A 19,928-nucleotide genomic window follows, 5' to 3' on the forward strand; every position below is an offset into this window, starting at 1 on the left:
TTTGAAAATAAAAGCAAAAGCCAGGCTGGTTTTGTTTCAGGATTTAAATGCCTGCTATTCATGGGAAAGGGACTTCTGTTTGGGGCCTTTAAATGCACCCCACAGGGTGCAGCTCAGCAGGTCAACCTATGGATTACTAACAAATCGAGGTGGGGAGGGGGGTTTTGGGCACAAAGGGGCAAGCGAGGTAGATGAGGAGTGATTCAGATGTATACCTCTCATAGTGTGGAGCAACCAAGGACTTCATAAGGTAAATACCCCAGGGTCAATTCCAGGCAGCAACCAGCAGCTTGCGTTGTGGGTTTGTCACTATTGACAAGTGGAGCCGGGCATGACTTCTTCTGCATACCGTTAGGTTTATGCAGCCACAGGTGACCTGAACACCACTTGAACAGCCATTTATGTACCTTTACCGACCAGACTGAACTTTTAAAATGAGTTAACCTGGCTGTTGTATGGGTCATGGGAGCTCACAGCCCATGCATGTCATAACATCCCTATGGGTTGTTTTTTCTTTCCGTGAGCTGGCACTGGATTGCAATTCTGGGACACCCCCAGTGGCAAGCGAACGGGGGCGGAGAGGGCGAAGCTTGCTGTTGCTTACTATCTCTGGTAGTCTAGTACAGTCTGTGTTGAAACATCCGGCAATCGGACGCAGCACTCCCTGTGCAGGAGGCGAAAGCTCGGTGGAGGGGCATGTGGCAACTGGAGCAGACGGGCTGGCAACTCCCTAGCTTTCTCCGCTCCTGTGGGGTCAGCCGCTGGCATTGTTCTGCCGCGATGACGAAGCTTTAGAGCCAATGCCCAGCTGTAAAGCTCTTGGAGACTCCCCAAACCCTTGACCTTACCCCCTTGAATATGTGCACTACAGTTTTCCTACAATCTGACACATACACGAGATGCTGGGGTAGCTTTGCCCATGCCAGAACCCTGAGATTTCTCACCAGGCTAGAACTCTTGGGGCGGTGCACATGAGCGGTTGGCATCTCTGCCTGGTACAACGTTCACCCATCTCCAGTTTTTTATTTTTCGCTGAACATTTGTTGCTGAAAAAATCACCAAAAAAATGGTGGTGGGGGGGGGGGGTTGCTAAGGGCATATAAGGCGTTAGGGTATAGGGAATAAATAGGGGAGGGGGATTTTGGGGAATCCCCAACCAATAAAAACAAAATGTATTAAATTGTTTGGCAAAAAAAGCAGTGAAAGAAATACTGGGGATGACTTAACATAGACCCCCAGCTGTTGCAGGACTAATGCTGAACGAATACAAAAAAACTGAGGCTGTAAATATCTTTGTTTTTGGCTGAATTTTTTGCAGGATTTTCATACCAGTTTTTTTTTTTAAAGTGTGTCCGGTAAGGGTATAAAAAAGGGTGGGGAGATGTGTTGGGGGCAGGGCCCCCCCCCTCATTAAACAAATAAAAAACGGAATTCGACCCTAAAAAATACTTTGTTTTCGGCTTATGTTTTTTCTTTGTGCTATTTGAACGTCGATCCATGCTGGTCAGCCCTAGCAGGCCTTGAGATGGGGCTGTCTTTGGTATTGACACAGTTTTCTGGGCGCTCAACCTCTTCCTTGAAGCGTGGGCAATGGGTCCTCTTTAACCTTGCGCTCCATTAGGGGGAGGGGCTTGCGTAAACCCCAGAGAAGACCGTGTTGAATAATCTCTCCATATTTCACCAGGTCTGGATCGATGCTGGGACGCAGATTTTCTTCTCCTACGCGATCGGCTTGGGGGCGCTGACTGCCCTGGGGAGCTATAACCGCTTCAACAATAACTGCTACAGGTAAGCCTTCCTAGCTGGGTGTTGAAGGGTCGGGGTGACAGCAAAGGGTGTAGACAGCCGGAACATTGCTCGCTCATGTTGATGAATAACTTGTTACCTTTCTTTTACTATTCATGAAATCCCAAACTTGGCGACTTAAATGGAGGATGTTTATTTAGAAAGGGTGCCCGCAATGACGATGCTCAAGGACGGGCCGATCAGAGACTTGGTCAATGACCACAGGAATTTTGTTATCACTAATGTTGAAGAGCCTTGTGAGGGGGAACCTTGGCAAGCGTTACGAAACAAAGTTCTGGCATGGCTTCGTCTTAGAACGGGTCCGGGAGTAGTCGGAATTCTCGACCTGAAGTTTCTACGTAGAGTAAAAATTGATGGTTGGTGCACCCATAAGAACAGGGACTGTGTTTTGGTGGGGTGTGGAACTTGTAATCTTCCTGCGTTTTTAAGTTACTGTAATTATTTGCCAATGGGTTCATCCAATCTTAGACTTGTAGTCTGATAATCTCCAAATGCCTTTTGCTTATGGGGACTCCGTCTGATGTCTTATGTCTGTTCTTTATTCTTCTGGTTATTGATGTTTGTACGTTTTGTTTTTTGTGTAGCGCTCTGAGGCCTGCGGGCGTGTGGCGCATTATAAAAAATCTAAATTCTTTTGAGGTCCAGTTTAAGAGCCAGGTCACTTCTGTTCTGGATGCATTATGGCTGGCAGAAAGATCACACCTGCACAAATATTGGTATCCCTCGGGCCGGAGTGTCTGCGAATCTCTACTTGTAAGCGGTTGAAGTACATGATGGCTACTATTGCTCTTTTAATCTTTATGTATCTTCAATTCTTTTCATTGTACAATTAAACCTGTAACTCACCGAGTGATATTTAACCAATGAAAATATTTGTAGCTACTATAAAGTTGCAATATAGTTACCTATAAAATCAATCCATGCCCCGTAGCCCCCCTGTAGCTGAAGTCTGTGGATCACCTTTTGATGATAATGCATAGGTTTCTCTCGCAGGATCTTCCAAGATTTAAAGATCCTATCCATAATATGCTGCCACAGATCCCACTTTAGGGTGACCAAACGGCTCCATGTCATTTCATCGCTGGATGTTTTTTCGTGAGGTTTTACCGCAATTTATTTTTACGAACAAGCCCATCGAATTTTTTACAACTATTTTTGGGGGTGGGGGGGGGTTCCGCTTCCAACCTCCCCCATTTCCCAAAAATTCGATGGGTTTTTTGGCAAAAAATGTGCAGCAACAAACCCTGCGAAAAAACATCCCGTGATGAAAGGACGTCGTACCGACCAAACATGGTCACAAGCATCCACATCATTCTGTCCTGGCCAGGTGGGCTGCTGACCAGGGAAAACCTCAACCTTCAGTCACATTCCTCCCTGCACAAAGGCAGTGACCCCACACCAGATCCTGTTAAGCTGATGTGTGGCGGGAGTGTTTCCCATCACAGTCTGGGGATACCTATCTCTGGCAGAGGAAAGAAAAGCTACTAGGGCAATCTCATAGCTTGAGGAGGATGTGTTTCCTCAAGCCTGTTGTGGACCACATGCTCCGCCCCATCAGACCACCCAGGTGAGCACTCCAGCCCTTCAATGAGGCATCCGTCACTCTGCTGTGGCCACGGTTGCTGAAAAGGCTCTCACCTTAGTTGCCCCTGAAGGCCCAGCTGAGAAGGTCCACGGTTTAAGACCAGCCGGAAGGCCATGTTGTCATCATACTTAAACCATTGGCTGTGTAGCAACCACTGGCATGATCTCAGGCACAACTGGGCTTCCGGCAGCAGAAAGATGCAGGAGTGAAGGAGATCCAGAAGATGAAGAAAGTTGGTGGGTGGATCACGATTATTTGAGTAGAAAATCCCGACAGCGTTGATTAATCTTTAGATGGAGAAATCCCAAGCTTTGCAGCAGATGTACCCTATGGTACAGGTGTGTCAGCTCTGACTCCAGGGAGTTCTTGAATAAGCACGTTGACCAGGTAGCAAACAAGATGCCTCAGATTCCTACTGAAGACATGTTGCCACCACGGGCAACACTTTGGTGAAGACGCAGTGTAGACTCAGAGTGGGTTTATTTACCAAAACTCTCCCTCAAAGTGTAACAAAAGAAAGTAACGCATTGGGGCCCTCTTTCCACAGTTCCAGCAAATTCCTGGGTTCCCTTTTTAGAGTATATTACGTTTTGGGCTACAACCCAGCCACTGATTCTGAGCAATGTCTGTGGTTCTCCTCCTGCTCCTCTCTCAATGGAAGGATAAGACCACCTCTGAGTCCTTTGTGCAACTCCTGTAGGCATCTGTCCCCTCCGCAAGTCGCAGGTATAACTGCACCTTATCATTCAGTTGAGGTCGTGCCATCCGGACTTTCCTTTCCCCCAGTTCCCATAGGTGATGTGAAGAGAGCCTCATCACCTCCCTGTTCGAGGGTTCTTAATCTCCTCTCCACAGCATTTACTCTTTGTTCCCGCTACCTGTTCATGTCTCGGGCTCGTTTTCCTCACTCCATGGGATTTTCCTCTTCTAATCCAAGCTTCTCCCCTGCCCTCTGCCTTGGCCAGGTGTGTCCACTCGAACATTCGTGATCTTGCTACTTCTGACCTAGTCTGCTTTCTGTATCTTCTGATGCCTCAATCTCCGCCCACCTTCTCCTTTGGTGCCAACTACCCTCACATCAATCTTCTTCAATCAGTCCCCATCTTCCTTCTCAACTCCAATCTCCCTGTTCTGGTGTTCCTTATATCCAATCTCTCCCTTATCTCGCTAAACTCTTGCCACCCCATTAATGCCTGTTTGGGTTGGCATTTGTGTATCCTGCAGTAGCATGAGCTTAGTGGTGGTAGGGGATTGGCTCAGTGCAAGGGGTTAGTTGAATCAGGTGTTTCTATGTATGGTGTGGTGCATTCCTGTAGTGTGGGCTGAGGTTTTAAAAAGATGTCCTACATTGTTGAAGGGAACAACTTAAACATGAGCAATGGGAGTAGCGCGAATCTTCTGAGCTAATGGCGGTGACTGTGGTGAGCTCCTGAATCACGGCGCAGTCAGAACATCTCCCTTAAATTGCTGGAAAAAATTAGCAACGTGCAGCACTCTGGTTATAGGCGAACTGCTAAAGGGCCAGTAAGGCAAGGGTGACCAGAAATTCCTCTTATGCCCCCCCCCCCCTATTAGATACCTGAGAGTTGGGCATAGAACTTTGACAAACCAGCCCTGAACTTCTGGTACTTCTGTTGGACTGCTGTATCAGAGCAAGTGTCATGAAAGTTTAGGACACAAGCCAATAGGCATCTTGCGGTCTTTGCATGCCTGGAAGCCAGATGCCTTTGGGGCAGATAAGATCTGAGTTAGAATAGTAACAGTGGTGTTGCTAAGCAAAAGGGAAGTTGAACACTCTGCACCACGTATACCACCCAGGACATGCAATCCAGATTCCTGTGCGCCAACGATGCTGAGCGGATTCTACAGTGCCAGTGTTACCCTTGGTGGAAGAACACAAATCGGAATCTAGACTTTTAGGGCCTGATGCATGGAATTATTTGCAAGTGGAATAGTGGCTTTGCGTGCCATTCAGAGTGCAAACCCACTCCCCCCCCCCTTTCATCGATTCATGGAATCGACTTTGTGGACCTTTTTGCAGTCACTGCGGGCCTTTTTCCAGACACTGCAGGGACTTCGCGCATGTCTGACACATCTCTGCATGCAGTTGAGCGTGTTGCGCGAGACTCCAGGTAGATGGTGGGCCGACCTGCGTAGAACTTAGAATAGTGGGCGGAACATACAAATTCTGCATTCTCGACCTACAATGGGAAATTGCAAGGTATGTGGGCGTGTCAATTGACGGCCTGCGTGAGGAAATCTTCATGTATCTGACCGCGCAACATCACGTTGGGGAAATCGGCACACTGCCACCTGAAAGCAGGCGCAAAGGCTGCAATTGTATAAGAATCACTGTGTAAAAGTAATGTCCGATTGCGATTTTAGGGGTGCATGCACACAGTTGGGGCACCGATCAGTTAGTGGTGTGCATATGCAGAGTAGCTGGGTGCAGCCACAGTTTAGGGGGTTTTCACACATTTACCTGGGAATGACTACAGTTACTGAAATGGTATGCATATTAATGGGCAGGGCTGTCAGAAGATGTGGTGAGGCCCGGGCCAAAACATTTGGTGAGGCCCCCTTACAATTTTTTGCACTCGGCCAGCGGCGGCACATCTGCAAACAGGAGTCTCGAGAAATCTAACCTTGAGTTTGTGTGCAGGATCCCAAATATGGTTTATTACTACAGCTCCAAATCAACTACAGCAAATTTAGATTTCTCTACTGATGAAAGGTTCATGCCAGACTAACTTTTTTATCATATGAATAAATATATATAAGATGGCATAAGCTCTCCACTGCGCCACCTCCAATTCTCTGAGGGTCAGTCACTTTTCCAAGCAAAGAGTTGAGGGCAGATCTTTCTTCGGCTGGGGATCCCTCTGGAAACAGCCTCTCAGCCTTGCTGAAACTTGAGGAGTACCATCTCCGGTTCCGGAAGCACCTCAAGACCTGTTTATTTGCTTCTGCCTTCTCTCTTCCTCTCCCTTGCTGATCACCTGCCTGATCCATGCACGGTCACCTGGTCAAGCTCTGAATTCGGGCCCAGGTCCCTGCCTGTGCTGTTGCAATCCTGCACTGCCGCTTGGCTCCCCTGCACTTGTGGTCTGTATCTGTAACCCTACAGTTCCCGCTCTTGCTCTTATTCTCCACCCATTGGCTGCACTTATGAGTACCCACACTTGCCACCCATTGGCTGCACTCTTGTTTCTCCTTTGTTCCTGCACTTCTGCATCCTACCCCACCCCACCCTTGGCACTTCTCCCCTCCCCCCCCTTCCCTGCTCTTGAGCGATCTGAATGACACAAAGCCTAGTAAAATCTGTGTTTTGTCCTACTCTTTTGTTTCTCCCTCCTTGCCTTGTCGTGCCTAGAATCACTTGTGTACAGGCACGTTATAAATGCCTTATCATATCATTAAGGAGCACCCTGCCCCCGTGTGCGCATTAAAACACACATCATACACAGTGACAAATGATGTACAGTGGAGGCTGGTACATTTCTGAACTTAAGAGGCTTAAATGTTTGTGCCAATTAGGCAGGATCAACAGAGCACAGTGAGGGAGCCCAAACCAAACAAGGGTTGCTTGAGGGGGGTTCTCACTTCCAAGAAAATGTTTGAAACATTAGGTTAAAAAGTATGCATTTTACAGCACTTTCTTTGCAAAATTGGCTAGAAATCTATACAGTTTGCAATTGGTTTTGTATTGAAGCACATGGAAATTCCCAATAGTTGCAAATCACAAATTGAGCATAGGAACATTTTTCAAAACATTTCATGCCGCCTTTCCATGCGAGATATGCTAGTATAAAAATATATTCATGCTGGTTGTTCTAATTATGTCGATGCAGGCTGCATCAATATATGCCATTATTACCATGTACCGACTCCCAGCCAGTAAAAAATGCCATGCCGCAGAAAGTATATCCAGGCTGACTGTGTACCATAAGTGTTATTACTGGCTAGATTGGCCTACATTCAATGTGGGCCAATTTAGCCAAGTAGTATGTTTGCTTTAACCTTGTTGCATAGTCCTGTGCATCAAGGGTAAAGCATAAAGAGCACTGGCAATGCTAACAGTTTGGGCATTCGTGTAGGCATGGGAAAGGCACTTCTGTATTGGTATTAGCTGGCCATTGATAGTGGCCAAAATGGTTTGAGTACCTGAGCAGCTAATAGCAGTGCCTGGTAAATGCCTAATACTTATACACAAGCCAAAACGGTTGGCTTTGCCGATACTTGTTTAAAAAAGAACTTCAGTGAAAGACACACAGGGTGTTTTCAAATTGAGTGGCCAAAGGCAGACCTGACATTTTTATTACACCAGTTACGTGTTTACAACTCCAATGAAGTCATGAATTCTCCGAAGACTCCTTTGAGGAAACACTTGCAGGCACATTGACAGCAACGTTTGATGGCAAGGCATGTTTAAAGCTAGCTCAAAGAGTTCCAGTGAGGAGGTGTTTTGGGTGGGGAGGGCAGGAACTGGGTGAGAATTGCCATAGGGATTAGCATGGCCATGAGAAGTCCTTTCACTGTTAGCAACTGCATTCATATGCATACATTTTTACGTAATTAAATTGTGATGTGGGGTTAGCACTTGCATGCTAGGTGAGTGATTAGAAGGGAAGTGGTGACATGAGATATCTCATTCTCACAGCAGTCCTTAAGTGCGACGTTTCAGAAATGAAGGCAAGAGGTAGCTGCTTGTAACATTGAAGCTTTACCAGAATAGTCTCATTCGAAATGTGGAAAGATGTTAGGTGTGCCCACACAAGGAAGTTTGCCCCTTCCTCACAGCCTCGGACGTTAGTTAGCTCCTCTCCCAACATTTGAAGTGTTAGTCCCCTTTCCTCCCTGACATTTTAGCCTAGGTGCACCTCTGATGCCATGAACCCACCCCTTAATGAAGTGGCCCCCAGGGCGGCTACATTTATGGGTGGTGCTGAACACACTCACAAAAAACGTTCACCCATGCATTCATCCAACAGTTACACAACTCCATACATGCATGTATACATAAAACCAAACACAGCATTGACACAAACACCAACATGCACGCATTCATACATACACATATACATACTGATTTAATTGAAATACACACACTTTTAATTTAAAATAAAAAACTCTTACCTTACCTCCATCCACCCTTAAAAAGCATCCACACAGCCGACACGTAGACATGCTGCCTGACAAGAGAGAACTCCTCTCCCATCAGTCAGCGTGGTCACGCTGAGCAACGTGAACACACTGACCGACGAGAGAACTCCTCCCCTGTCAGTCAGTGTGGTCACGCTGAGCAACGTGAACACACTGACCCACGAGAGACCTCCTCTCCCATCAGTCAGTGTGGTCACGCTGAGCAACGTGAACACACTGACCCACGAGAGACCTCCTCCCCTGTCAGTCAGTGTGGTCACGCTGAGCAACGTGAACACACTGACCGACGAGAGAACTCCTCCCCTGTCAGTCAGTGTGGTCACGCTGAGCAACGTAAACACACTGACTGACAGCAGAGGAGCCCTCTCTTGTCATTCAGCATGTCCACGTTGTCAGCGGAATAATGGGAGGCAGCAGAGCTCACTTCTGAGCCCTGCTGTCTCCCATTATTTTGCTGTTTGTTGCGGAGCCCAACGGCTTCACAACAAACAGCAAAATCATTGCAGGGGCAGCACAGTCCCCCGTGTGAATAAAGGACACGGGAGACTGTGCTGCCTTCCACTTAGGAGAGGGGGCCGCGAGGCCCGGGCACTTTGCCCGCCCTCGTGACGGCCCTGTTGATGGGGTGCTGTAAATGGTTACGGGGGACCCCGTGCAGTGTTGCCTGGGTGCTGTCTTCTTTGTGGTGCTCACATGCAGTATTGCCGGGGTGCATTATATTGTGGATGAGGAGGGGGCAAAGGTGGTTATACGCAGCTGGATTTGCTATGCTGGGGCAGTTTCGAGTCTGTTTTGGCCGCTACTTGCGCATAGGGTTACTTTGCGGTCTAAATTCCATCAAGACGCGTGGCGCACATAGGAAACCTTGCACGTAGATCAATGCACACTTTCCTATGAATCGGGGTGTTCTCTTTTTACCTAGAAGAGATTTATAAGATGAGGAATCTTATTTGGGGGCTGCGGCGCACGAGCGATGAACTGGCTGTAAATGTTAAAACTGATCCACTGCTGGCCTGGATGGATGACTGTCAACTATGTGAACACAAGGTCTTTGTTGCATTGGTGATGGGGAAATCATTGTGCGAAGTGCTAATCGGGTTGGCAACTTCTGTGGCTGGCCTGTCATGTGATCTTATTGGGAGTGACCAGACTTCTTTCTACCAGTCATCCACTGAGCAGTTGAGTTGGCTGCTCCCGTTGCATGAGTGGCCTCTTGGCATCCATGAACTCCATTCCATTTTCACAACGTCCCTTTGATCGGCCATCTTGAAGTTGCCAGTGATCTGATGCGTCTGTGAATAGAGTCCATGTAGCATAATTAAAGTCAAATGTTCAGGTTTTTATAAATGTCTTGATGCTCGGCTTGCTGTTATATCCATGCAGTTGGAAAAGGGATAGCAAGAGCTTTGCCCGGTTACATCATTTGGTGAAATGGGAGCTGTGTGGCGGACTCGAGTGCTGTGTATGCATAAACGAGAATCTGACCTCTGATCATACCTCAGAGTGCTCAATGCCCACAGCCCTCCTGGCAGTCTTTCTCAGCCCTCTTCTTGACATGGATTCTCAAAGGGCCTTGAGACGCTTGGCTTGCTCTAGTCTCTTCCGTCTCCTCTCCCAGCTGGCCACCTGCCAGAATGCTTGTCTACTAACCATAGTGCTGCAGTAGAGCCAGTAAGTCTGGGGTCTTCAGAGCCAACGCTTATTTTGGAGCAGGCGTTTAGTGATGGGATCTAATCAAGAGTATGGAGGGTGTGTGATGCTGTCTCATGAGATATTTCTGCAATTGCAATGGACCTATACACGTTAAGGCGAGAACTTAATGCAATAAAACCCCTGAAATGCAGCTAAATCCACCTTAACTTTGCGTCCCCTGTTGCGCAGCCTATGACCTCACTGGTGACATCACTAATGACATCATCTATGACATACACAAAAGTCAATGTATTCAAAAATTGGATACTATTTAAAGATTCCTTTTACTTTGTACAGTATGTGTTGTATTTCAATTTTAATATGTTAATCACTTACAAAAGACACACAAATGTACATCTAAGCGCTTTTTTTCAAGCACATGTTGAATTTTAAAACTACATTTCTTTTCTATATATACATTTAGAGTAATAATTTGCGCTGTTCACTACCTCCGCTTAACCTTTTCCCGGCTCCTGCCTGCCTACCCAACGTCTACAAGAACTGTCCTCAACGTAGACATGCCCCACGCTCCTCGGATCCCACGCACCACTTGCTATGCTCCCACTTGCATTTGCTAAGATGCCTTGTGCCCTACCGCTTCTCGGCTCTCTCGCCTCGCACTGCTGATGTAGCCCCCAGCCTTCTGGATGCGGCTTTATCAGCACGGCGCCTAGAAACACTTCTGCACAGGCGCATTATAAATGCCAGATCATAGCTCACATCATATCATGCGACACGTTGATTATTGTTCCCCTAAGTACATGCTGCTGTGATCCCGCACGCCCATCGTGTTGTCAATTAGAACCCAGCAGTGGGGATGCGTCCAAGTATTCTGGACCAGGCAATCTCATACCATGTGTTTTGTGCATCTTTGTGGCTGCTATGCCACTACCTATCCTGTAACTGCCCTGCAACAGTATAATTTATAACCTCACGTTGTAGCTATCTGCAAACTGTGTATCCTATAACACATTTTTTTTGGCCTGCAACTCGCGCCTTGATGCCTCAGTGATTTGTGTGCTGCTATAAATGCAAAATAAAAAATCATTTTTTTTTTTCAATACCTGTATTTGGAAATCTTATCCCATATCCTTATACTTAGTAGTTCTTTGTTTTAAAACACTTCTCATGCCATTTAGATGATACGTGTACACATTTTTCTTAAAATAAAAAAATGGAGCATTTACATATGTATAGTTTAAAACGTAGTAAATAATTATGGCTCAATCTGTGGCTTTCTATTTATTTCTGCTAATTTATGTTGTAAATGTATACACAGATTATGTTTTAGTGAACATGTCTTAAATATATTTGCCACAAACGGGAACATTCTAAGCAGTGTATTATTTATAATTCCGGTATCTTTTTACCAAAGTTCTACAAAGGAAAGCTTCACAATTAATAATCTGATGAATGTGTAGCTGTTTACTGGTTTACACAATGTACTCCTTGTTATGAACCTTTCTAAAATGCTAATGACATATGTAGAACGTAAGGGTGGTCTAAATGTGGGCAAGTGATCTTATTTCTGAAGCCATTAGTTAAGTAATCATTGATGTCATATGCCATGTCGCCAGTGATGTTACCAGTGATGTCATCATTGTGGTCATAGGCTGCGCAACATGGGGGCGCAAAGTTAAGGTGGCGTTAGCTGAATATCAGGGGTTTTATTGCATTAGGTTCTCGCCTTAACGTCCCTGCAACTAAAGTTTCTTCCTTTCATTTCAGGGGTTTTGTTATTCCGCCGATTTTCTTTTTATTTTTTTTCGCAATTGACCAATTGCCACGGTCTATGCCCATGCCCACTGTATATTCTATAACACTACCAGATCAAAAGCCATGGTCTTTGGCCATGGCCAGTGCTGTCTATTTTAAAACTCTACCAGACCACTGGCAACGGCCTTCGGCCATGGTCGGTGGGCACAGCCTCTCTATTTGAAAACACCTGCAACCCATCGCTCAAAGACGTTGATCAGTCACAAACTGATTTTGACCTGTTTTCACAGGGGTATTGTTATATATAAATGATTGCATGCTTTGAGAACTCACAATGATTTCGGGCAATGCGCAGTGAGTTGAAATGATTTGCCATGGATAATGCACTTTGGTTAACCAGCGTGCCACAAATCCCTTGTCTTATGGCCGGTCTCTTGGTGACTGTTGTGATACATCGCATGACCCCAACTAACCGCATTTAAGTAGAACAGAAAAGGGGAAAATAATTACAGGCTGCAAGAATATCCTATACCCAGGTACTTTTGCCCCATAGAGAAAATCAAAAGTTGGCACCCATGAATATATGCTTTAAAGTGAAATATACAAATGTAGTTCAATTGGCATTCCCCTTAGAAGAAAGTGCACAAATCAAAATAGCATTGTACTTTTAAAAAAAGTAATGCACACCAGAAAAATAACCTGCGAGAGGAAATGTTCAAATAAATATACTGGCAAAGTATAAAAGGTGCTCACCTTTAAATCCAGCATTCTGTCGTAAACCTTTTCCTGGAAAACAAAATCGCAATACGAGACAAGTGCTTGTGGTCTTGTGGGTAAGTGCTGCACTGGGAATATGATAACCTGATTAAAATTCTGGTAGCCAAATACTTGAGCAAGCTAGTCAACCTTGGGGTTGCGTCCTGAAAATCAGCTACATTCAGGGCGACTAACTGCCCCAGTGTCCAGGATTGCAAACTCTCTTGCCACATCATGGGAAAATAATCATGACTTACTTGCCTTCTCATCATATCCCCTCCTCACTCCCATGTCTGGCTTTCAACAAAACTCTGCTTTATAAAGAACTTGAAAAGTATACATACCATAGTGTAACTCAAATATATAAATCCTAATACAACTATGTTAGGAAAAAAGTGAACAATTGTGGCATTATTCCCCCCATCTTGACTGGGAAACTACAAATACCAGAATGCAATTCCGTAAAAGGCAAAGAAAAGGACTCTAGGTGCAATACTTTCAAGGACTGCCAGTATCCCGGTTTAAAAAAAAAAATAATGCAGATGCTGTTTGTTTTTGTAGTGTTATGAGATGTTTAAAACAAAAAAGACACAGCATCCGGGACTGTGGACTGTCTCCCATCCTTGCAGTAACCAGGACCAACCCTGATCGCTTCAAAGCGAGAAAAGAGCCTACCCGCTAAGGCCAAGTTGCTCAAAGTGGTCTTGTAACTTGTGCTAATTAATTTGGCAACAGGGCCGGAGGATGCTTACGCTACCTTGCTTTGAAGCTAAGCAGGGTCAGTCCCGGTTACTGCAGGGATGAGCGTCCCGGATGACTAGTGTCACTGGCCATGGCCGAGGCCAGTTATTTTTCACCCCCAACGTCACTGTAGCTGAAAAATATATACCCATGGCTATCTGTAGTTTTGGAGCAATGAATATCCTAAAAACAGCTGGAAAAAATATTTCTTGCCCCCCAAGCCCTCACAAAGTGCCCCCCTCCTCTGCAAAGCTCCCCCCACACCCTAGATGCCTTCCTCACCTTCCCTCTCCCATTCCCCCACAACACAAGCTGTTTCTGTGACAGTTAGCTTTGAGATGTCGGCTATTCGCGGATATAGCCAAGGTTACAGAAAAGCTTTGTGTTGGAAACTCGCTTCTTCGATCTCCAACTCCCAAGCTTCACTTGTGGTGTCTTCTAGCCACCACCCCCACCTATCGACTCCTGGCATTTGCATGTTTTTTTGACCTGCAAATGGATTTTTTACTGCATTTCATTTGTTTCATAACCTCTGTTCTGATGCTTGTTAATCTGCTTAGAATCACATGCTGTGCATATGGTCCGACATCCAGTGGTAACCGCGGAGTAATGCATCTTGTCTTTCGGGGACCGAAAGGGGACATTGGCATAGGTGTGTCTGTAACACTATCCCTATCGTGACGTGTGTAGTACCCAAAATCCCTCACGCGCCGAGTCCCTCAAATTGTTTTTTCCCGCCTAGATACTGGTAGTCCTTAGCGGAGCTCTTACTAGAGACATTGTTCATCTTTACCGAATTGTCTGGTTATTCCCCGTTAAGTCACTTTGCCCAATAAGAACATCATCGACAAAGACTACGGGGGAATCATCTACAGCTGTGGGTTTTGGCGCCTAAGATCCGGTGACAGTATTTCCACGTGGTCTGGCTTCTGGCCGACCTATACAGTAGGGAGAGTGGGTTCGGGGTGGCCATATTGTTATTATGTCTTTCCTCCTTTCCACTGTTTTCCTTGAGGTGGACACTTCTATTTCCGCCACGCCCGTCCCCGACCCTTCCAGGCTCGACTCTGGTCTTGCTACAGGGGCATACAATCGCATTGCACTAAACACACAACCCCTACGCCTTCTTCGACACGTTCGTCGAAAAAAGGCGAAAGCGCCAATGGGCCCGCCAAAAACTTCGACGGTTCCCTCGGATCGTTCAGATCCAAAGCCTTCCCCGCAATTGCAGCAGCGTATGAGGACTGGGCAAACGAAACCTAATAAAGGGCGCTACTCCCAATCGACACGTGCCGAAGTTTCAGAACCAGAAACTTCAACAATTTCCAAGGCCTATATAGGCCCGAAAACTACGACTAGGCCTCTACCCGGAAAACCAGCCGCTGGGCCTTCTGGTGTCACGGATGGTGTTTCTGCTACCGACACATCATCGGAGGCTTTGTCTCACGACGATTCGGTTACTATCCGAAAAAGCATCGTAGGATCGCAGCGGCGGTGGGATTTATTCCGGTTCCGCCGAAAGTAATGGGCTGATCCGTGGAAAAGTTTTCGACGGTTTTGGGCCGCGATTCCGATGACACTTAAGAGGATAGCCAAGAGCCCCTCTCAGACACCCTGAGAAGCTCCCCTCGATGCCATAGGGCGGAGAATGTTGTTTCTCCTCACCTACGTCCATTTGGGTCCTCTAAATGGACTAGAGAGAGATTCGAGGGGTGTATGGATCGGCTAGAGCACTTTATCAGTGTTTCTGATCAGCCTCTGCCGAAAAAGGCTCGGGTAGACCCTAAACTTCAAATGCAAGATGTTCAGCCTCAGGTTTTCCAACGAGTAGATGTGGTCCAGATGGACACATATATAGGGACCTCTATACTGAAGAAGAGTCCTCTTTTCTTGAAAATTATGAAGATCAACAGGCAACGGACAACTGGGAGGAAACCCAGCAGGAAGGGCAGAATCCTTGGTCAAATCAGAACTCTGATATTTTGTGCGTCGATTCTCCTCCGTCCACCCCGGCTCGCCAGGCCTCCACTGTGGATGACCAAATGGCTTTCAACTTCATGTTGAAAAAAGCAGCAGAATTCTTCAAAATTGCCACAAAAGAGGCTTTGCCTGAGCAGGATTTTGTGGAGGACATTAAAGAAAAACCTCCGGCAAGCCAATCCATTCCCCTCCTTAACTCTGTTAAGAGGCGAATAGCTCCATCTTTAGTCACACCTGCCCAGACAAGGGCCGTGAACCCGAGAGTCAAAGTTATTTCGGCCCTCTCCCACCGACCCTCTGTATATTAAAGGGCATGCCATCCCGGACTCACTGGTAATGACCACCACTTGTAAGAGGGCAGGGGTTCCCCTTGCCATGGGAGAGTCACCTCCGGACAAGGAGTCCAAGAAGTTGTATGCCTTAGGCAAACGTGTCACGTCGGCAGCTGCTTATACCATTCGGGTTGCTAACAACACTACGCTATTAGAAAGCTATGCTGATGCCCAATGGAACTTGCTCCAAGAAGGCCTCCAAGAGGTTCCTGAACCAGCCAGAACAAAGCTTCTCGCCATTGTTTCGGAGCGAAAACTGGTTAATCAGAATGTGGTGAAGAACACCCTGGACACTGCAGAAACAGCAGGCAGGTCTCTTGCACAAGGTACTCTTCTAAAAAGACACGCATGGCTGCACATGTCAGGCTTCTGGCCTGAGACCCAGGCCTCTCTTATTAACGAACCCATTGAAGAGACTAACGTCTTCCGGAAAGCAGTAGATGAAGTGTTGGAGACTGCCAAGAAGGAGCACGAGACTATTAAGTCTTTGCACCAGATTACACAGAAACCCTCCTCCCAGAGGGGCAATAATTCTCGGCGGTCCTTTCGAGGACAAGCCCGTGCCAGTCAGAACAACTACGGCACAGGTAACTTCAACACAAATCAATCTTCCGGAAGCCCTACCTACTACCCCCCAAGGGGTCAAACGCGGCAAAGGTAGAGGCAGAGGCCCCAATCCCAGAGGAGCTTCAGCCTTGGGTCAGAAATGACCACCAAGTCCAGGTCCCCTCCATTGTCTCCCCGGTCGAGGGGCGATTAACATCTTTCCTCAAGGCATGGGAGGAGATAACTTCAGACCAGTGGGTCCTAAAGATGGTCGCCCACGGTTATTGTATGGCATTCGCCAAACCTCCACAGTTCAGACCGCTGCGATCACCATACCTTTCACCGGACAATCTGCAAATCCTGACCCAAGAGGTGGAAGCGCTGCTGGGGAAGGACGCCATAGAAGCCGTCCCGATTCTTCAGGTAAACGAGGGTATCTATTCAGTGTACTTCCTTGTACCCAAAAAGGATCTCGCCATGCGTCCTGTTCTAGACCTGCGCCCAGCGAACAAATTCATAAAGCCCCAGAAGTTTTGCATGGTAACACTACAGGAGGTGATCCCATTGCTGAAACAGGGGGACTTCATGCAACATTGGATATGAAAGATGCTTACTTTCATATTTCAATGTTGCCAACGCACAGAAAATACCTAAGGTTCGTGATTCAGGATAAACACTACCAGTTTAAAGTACTCTCCTTCGGCATCGCCTCAGCGCCAAAGGTGTTTACCAAAGTCCTGGCAGTGGCAGCAACACACCTGCTCAGACTATCAGTCCCAGTTTATCCTTACCTCGATGACTGGCTCATCACGGGGGACTCGTTCGATGCTTGTTTTTCGAACACCCAAAAAACAGTAGATCTCCTTCAGCCTGGGGTTTTCAATCAACGAAAAGAAATCCAGCTTAGTCCCCAGCCAAGTAAAACAATTTCTGGGAGCGCTAATTCGGACGGAAGACGGCCTTGTGTTCCCCTCCAGTGAGAGGGTTCAGAACATGCTCTCTCAGGTTCCTCAATATGTAGCCAGTCGGGAGGTGACGGCACGCAAAGCCATGCGATTGCTAGGGATGATGGCGTCATGCATATACTTGGTTCCCCACGTGCGGCTGCACATGCATCCCATGCAAGAGTGGCTCAACAGCCAGTGGTGTCAGGCCAACGGACAATGGGAAGTCTGTTGTCTCGCCAGCCCTCGTTCTCTGTTTGCAGTGGTGGTCAAGAGAAAACCTCTTGAAGGGGAAGACCTTCACCACCCCTGCAGTGGAAGCCACTCTTATGACAGACTCATCTCTCACGGGGTGGGGGGGAGGCTCACCTGCTACAGCACACGGAGTGTGGTCCCCTCAGGTAGCGTCCAATCACATAAACTTACTGGAGCTACTGGCAGTGTTCAAGGCATTGAAAGCCTTTCAGGGGCAACTGCAAGGGAAGACAGTGCTGATCCTAACCGACAGCACTACAGCAATGTATTACCTGAACAAACAGGGGGGCACTCACTCTCCAGGGCTATCCAAGCTGTCCCAGAACATTTGGATATGGGCTCTCAAACACAAGATGTTTCTGTTGTCCCAACATGTTCCAGAGGAACTCCATCTTCTGGCAGTCGTACTCAGCAGAGATTTTCCTCTGCCAGAAGAATACGAATGGCGGCTGCACGAAGACATTGTGTCCAACGTCTTTGCAGAATGGGGTTTCCCAGAGATTGACTTGTTCGCTACTCAGGAGAACGCCCAATGCCAAGACTACGCCTCCAGGTACCCCAGAACCGATCCAAGGTGAACGGTCTCTGGATAACTTGGTCGGGGAAATTTGTCTTCGCTCCCCCCCCCCCCCCGACTCCCCTTCTCAACAAGGTAGTGCACAAGATGCACCAGGAACCAGTTACCATGATACTGGTGGCCCCATGTGGGCCCGCCAAACCTGGTTCGCTTACCTGATGGAGATGTCCCTCTCCCCACCAGTCAAACTGCCCTGCCCGTACAACATGTCTCAGGACAGAGGAGAGACCCTCCACCCATCGCCACAAACTCTGAACTTAGCAGCCTGGCTCCTGAGATCATGGAGTTTGGACACCTCAACTCCCTCAGAGAGGCATGGACATACTCAGGGAAGCGAGGAAGCCTAATACACGTTATTGCTATGCCAGCAAATGGAAACGGTTTGTCATCTGGTGCAATTCGAAGGGCGTCAATCCCATCGATTGCTCACCCTCACACATTGTGTTGTATCTAACCCATCTGTTGGACACTGGGTTAGTCTTCAAATCCCTAAAGGTTCATCTGGCTGCGTTGTCGGCCTACACCACATCACAGCAAAAAGTATTGTGGTGGAAGATACCAGTAATTAAAGACTTTATGGAAGGGGTTAAGAGGATTTATCCTCCCATCTCTCACCCAGCTCCTGGATGGGATCTAAATGTGGTTTTGACCAGGCTCATGGAGCTCCCGTTGCGCCTATGCATAAAGCAAGTCTGAAAGACCTGACTTATAAGACAGCCTTCCTAGTGGCCATCCCTTCTATTAGAAGGGTTAGCGAACTACAGGCTCTTTCTGTTTTAGACCCCTTTGTTAGTCCACAAAGATAAGGTAGTTCTGCGCACACACCCCAGGTTTGTGCCAAAAATTTATTTAAAAGTTCCATGTGAATCAGTCAATCGAACTACCCACGTTCTTCCAGAAACCTACTAACATGGCCGAAAGAAGCCTTCACACACTAGACGTGCACAGAGCAGTCATGTTTTACATGGAAAGAACTAAACCACTGAGGAAGACTAAACGATTCTTTGTTCCAGTGGCAGCTGGTATAGAAGGGGATCCTGTCTCTAAATCAGCAATCTCAAGGTGGATTGTCAAATGCATCACACTGTTACACTCTTGCAAAGAGAGAACTGCCCTTCAAGCTTAGAGCACACTCTACTCAAGGCACTGGGCACCCATAGCATTCATTGCAAATGTTCCCCATGAGTCCATTTGCAAAGCGGCAACCTGGAGTTCTGTACATAGCTTTACAAAACACTATTGCCTAGACACTCATTCTAGGTCTGATTCTCAGGTGGGACAAGCAGTACTAAGACATCTTTTCTCTACTGTTCCTTCTCACAACCCACCTCCAACTCCGGTTACTGCTCGCTAGTCTATGCACAGCATGTGATTCTAAGCAGATTAACAAGCATCAGAAGACATGCATTACTTACCGTAAAAGCATTTCTGATGATTGTATCGGCTTGGATTCACATGCGCCCTCCCTGCCTCCCCGCTCGGGGTGGAAGGAACATAGACTTCTTAATACTTTCTCTCTTATGTACTCGCTCACTATAGCCTTGGGCACCCTCATGGCAGAAAAAATACAATCAGAGGGACCTCGGCGCGTGAGGGATTTTGGGTACTGCACACGTCACAATAAGGTTAGTGTTACAGACACGCCTATGCCGACGTCCCCTTTCGGTCCCCAAAATACAATATGCAATACTCCGCGGTTACCACTGGATGTCGGACCATATGCACAGCATGTGAATCTAAGCAGATACAATCATCACAAATGCTTTTACGGTAAGTAATGCATGTCCTATATCTACGTCTATCTGTCATAACGTGGTGTAGCATTTGGCACATGT

General features: G+C 47.0%; 1 protein-coding gene across 2 annotated transcripts in view; it reads left to right on the forward strand.

Annotated features, from left to right (window-relative positions):
• The window catches only part of LOC138566228 (sodium- and chloride-dependent creatine transporter 1-like), a 358,699-nt gene that overhangs the window by 233,122 nt on the left and 105,649 nt on the right, over window positions 1–19,928 (forward strand). For both annotated transcript variants that reach the window (XM_069643293.1, XM_069643292.1), the window contains exon 7: window positions 1,685–1,788. In XM_069643293.1, coding sequence (XP_069499394.1) covers window positions 1,685–1,788 — 104 coding nt within the window. The remainder of the gene's footprint in view (window positions 1–1,684; window positions 1,789–19,928) is intronic.

Source organism: Ambystoma mexicanum, chromosome 2p (genome assembly GCF_040938575.1).
Source record: "Ambystoma mexicanum isolate Mex_15411 chromosome 2p, UKY_AmexF1_1, whole genome shotgun sequence".
Lineage (NCBI taxonomy): Eukaryota > Metazoa > Chordata > Amphibia > Caudata > Ambystomatidae > Ambystoma > Ambystoma mexicanum.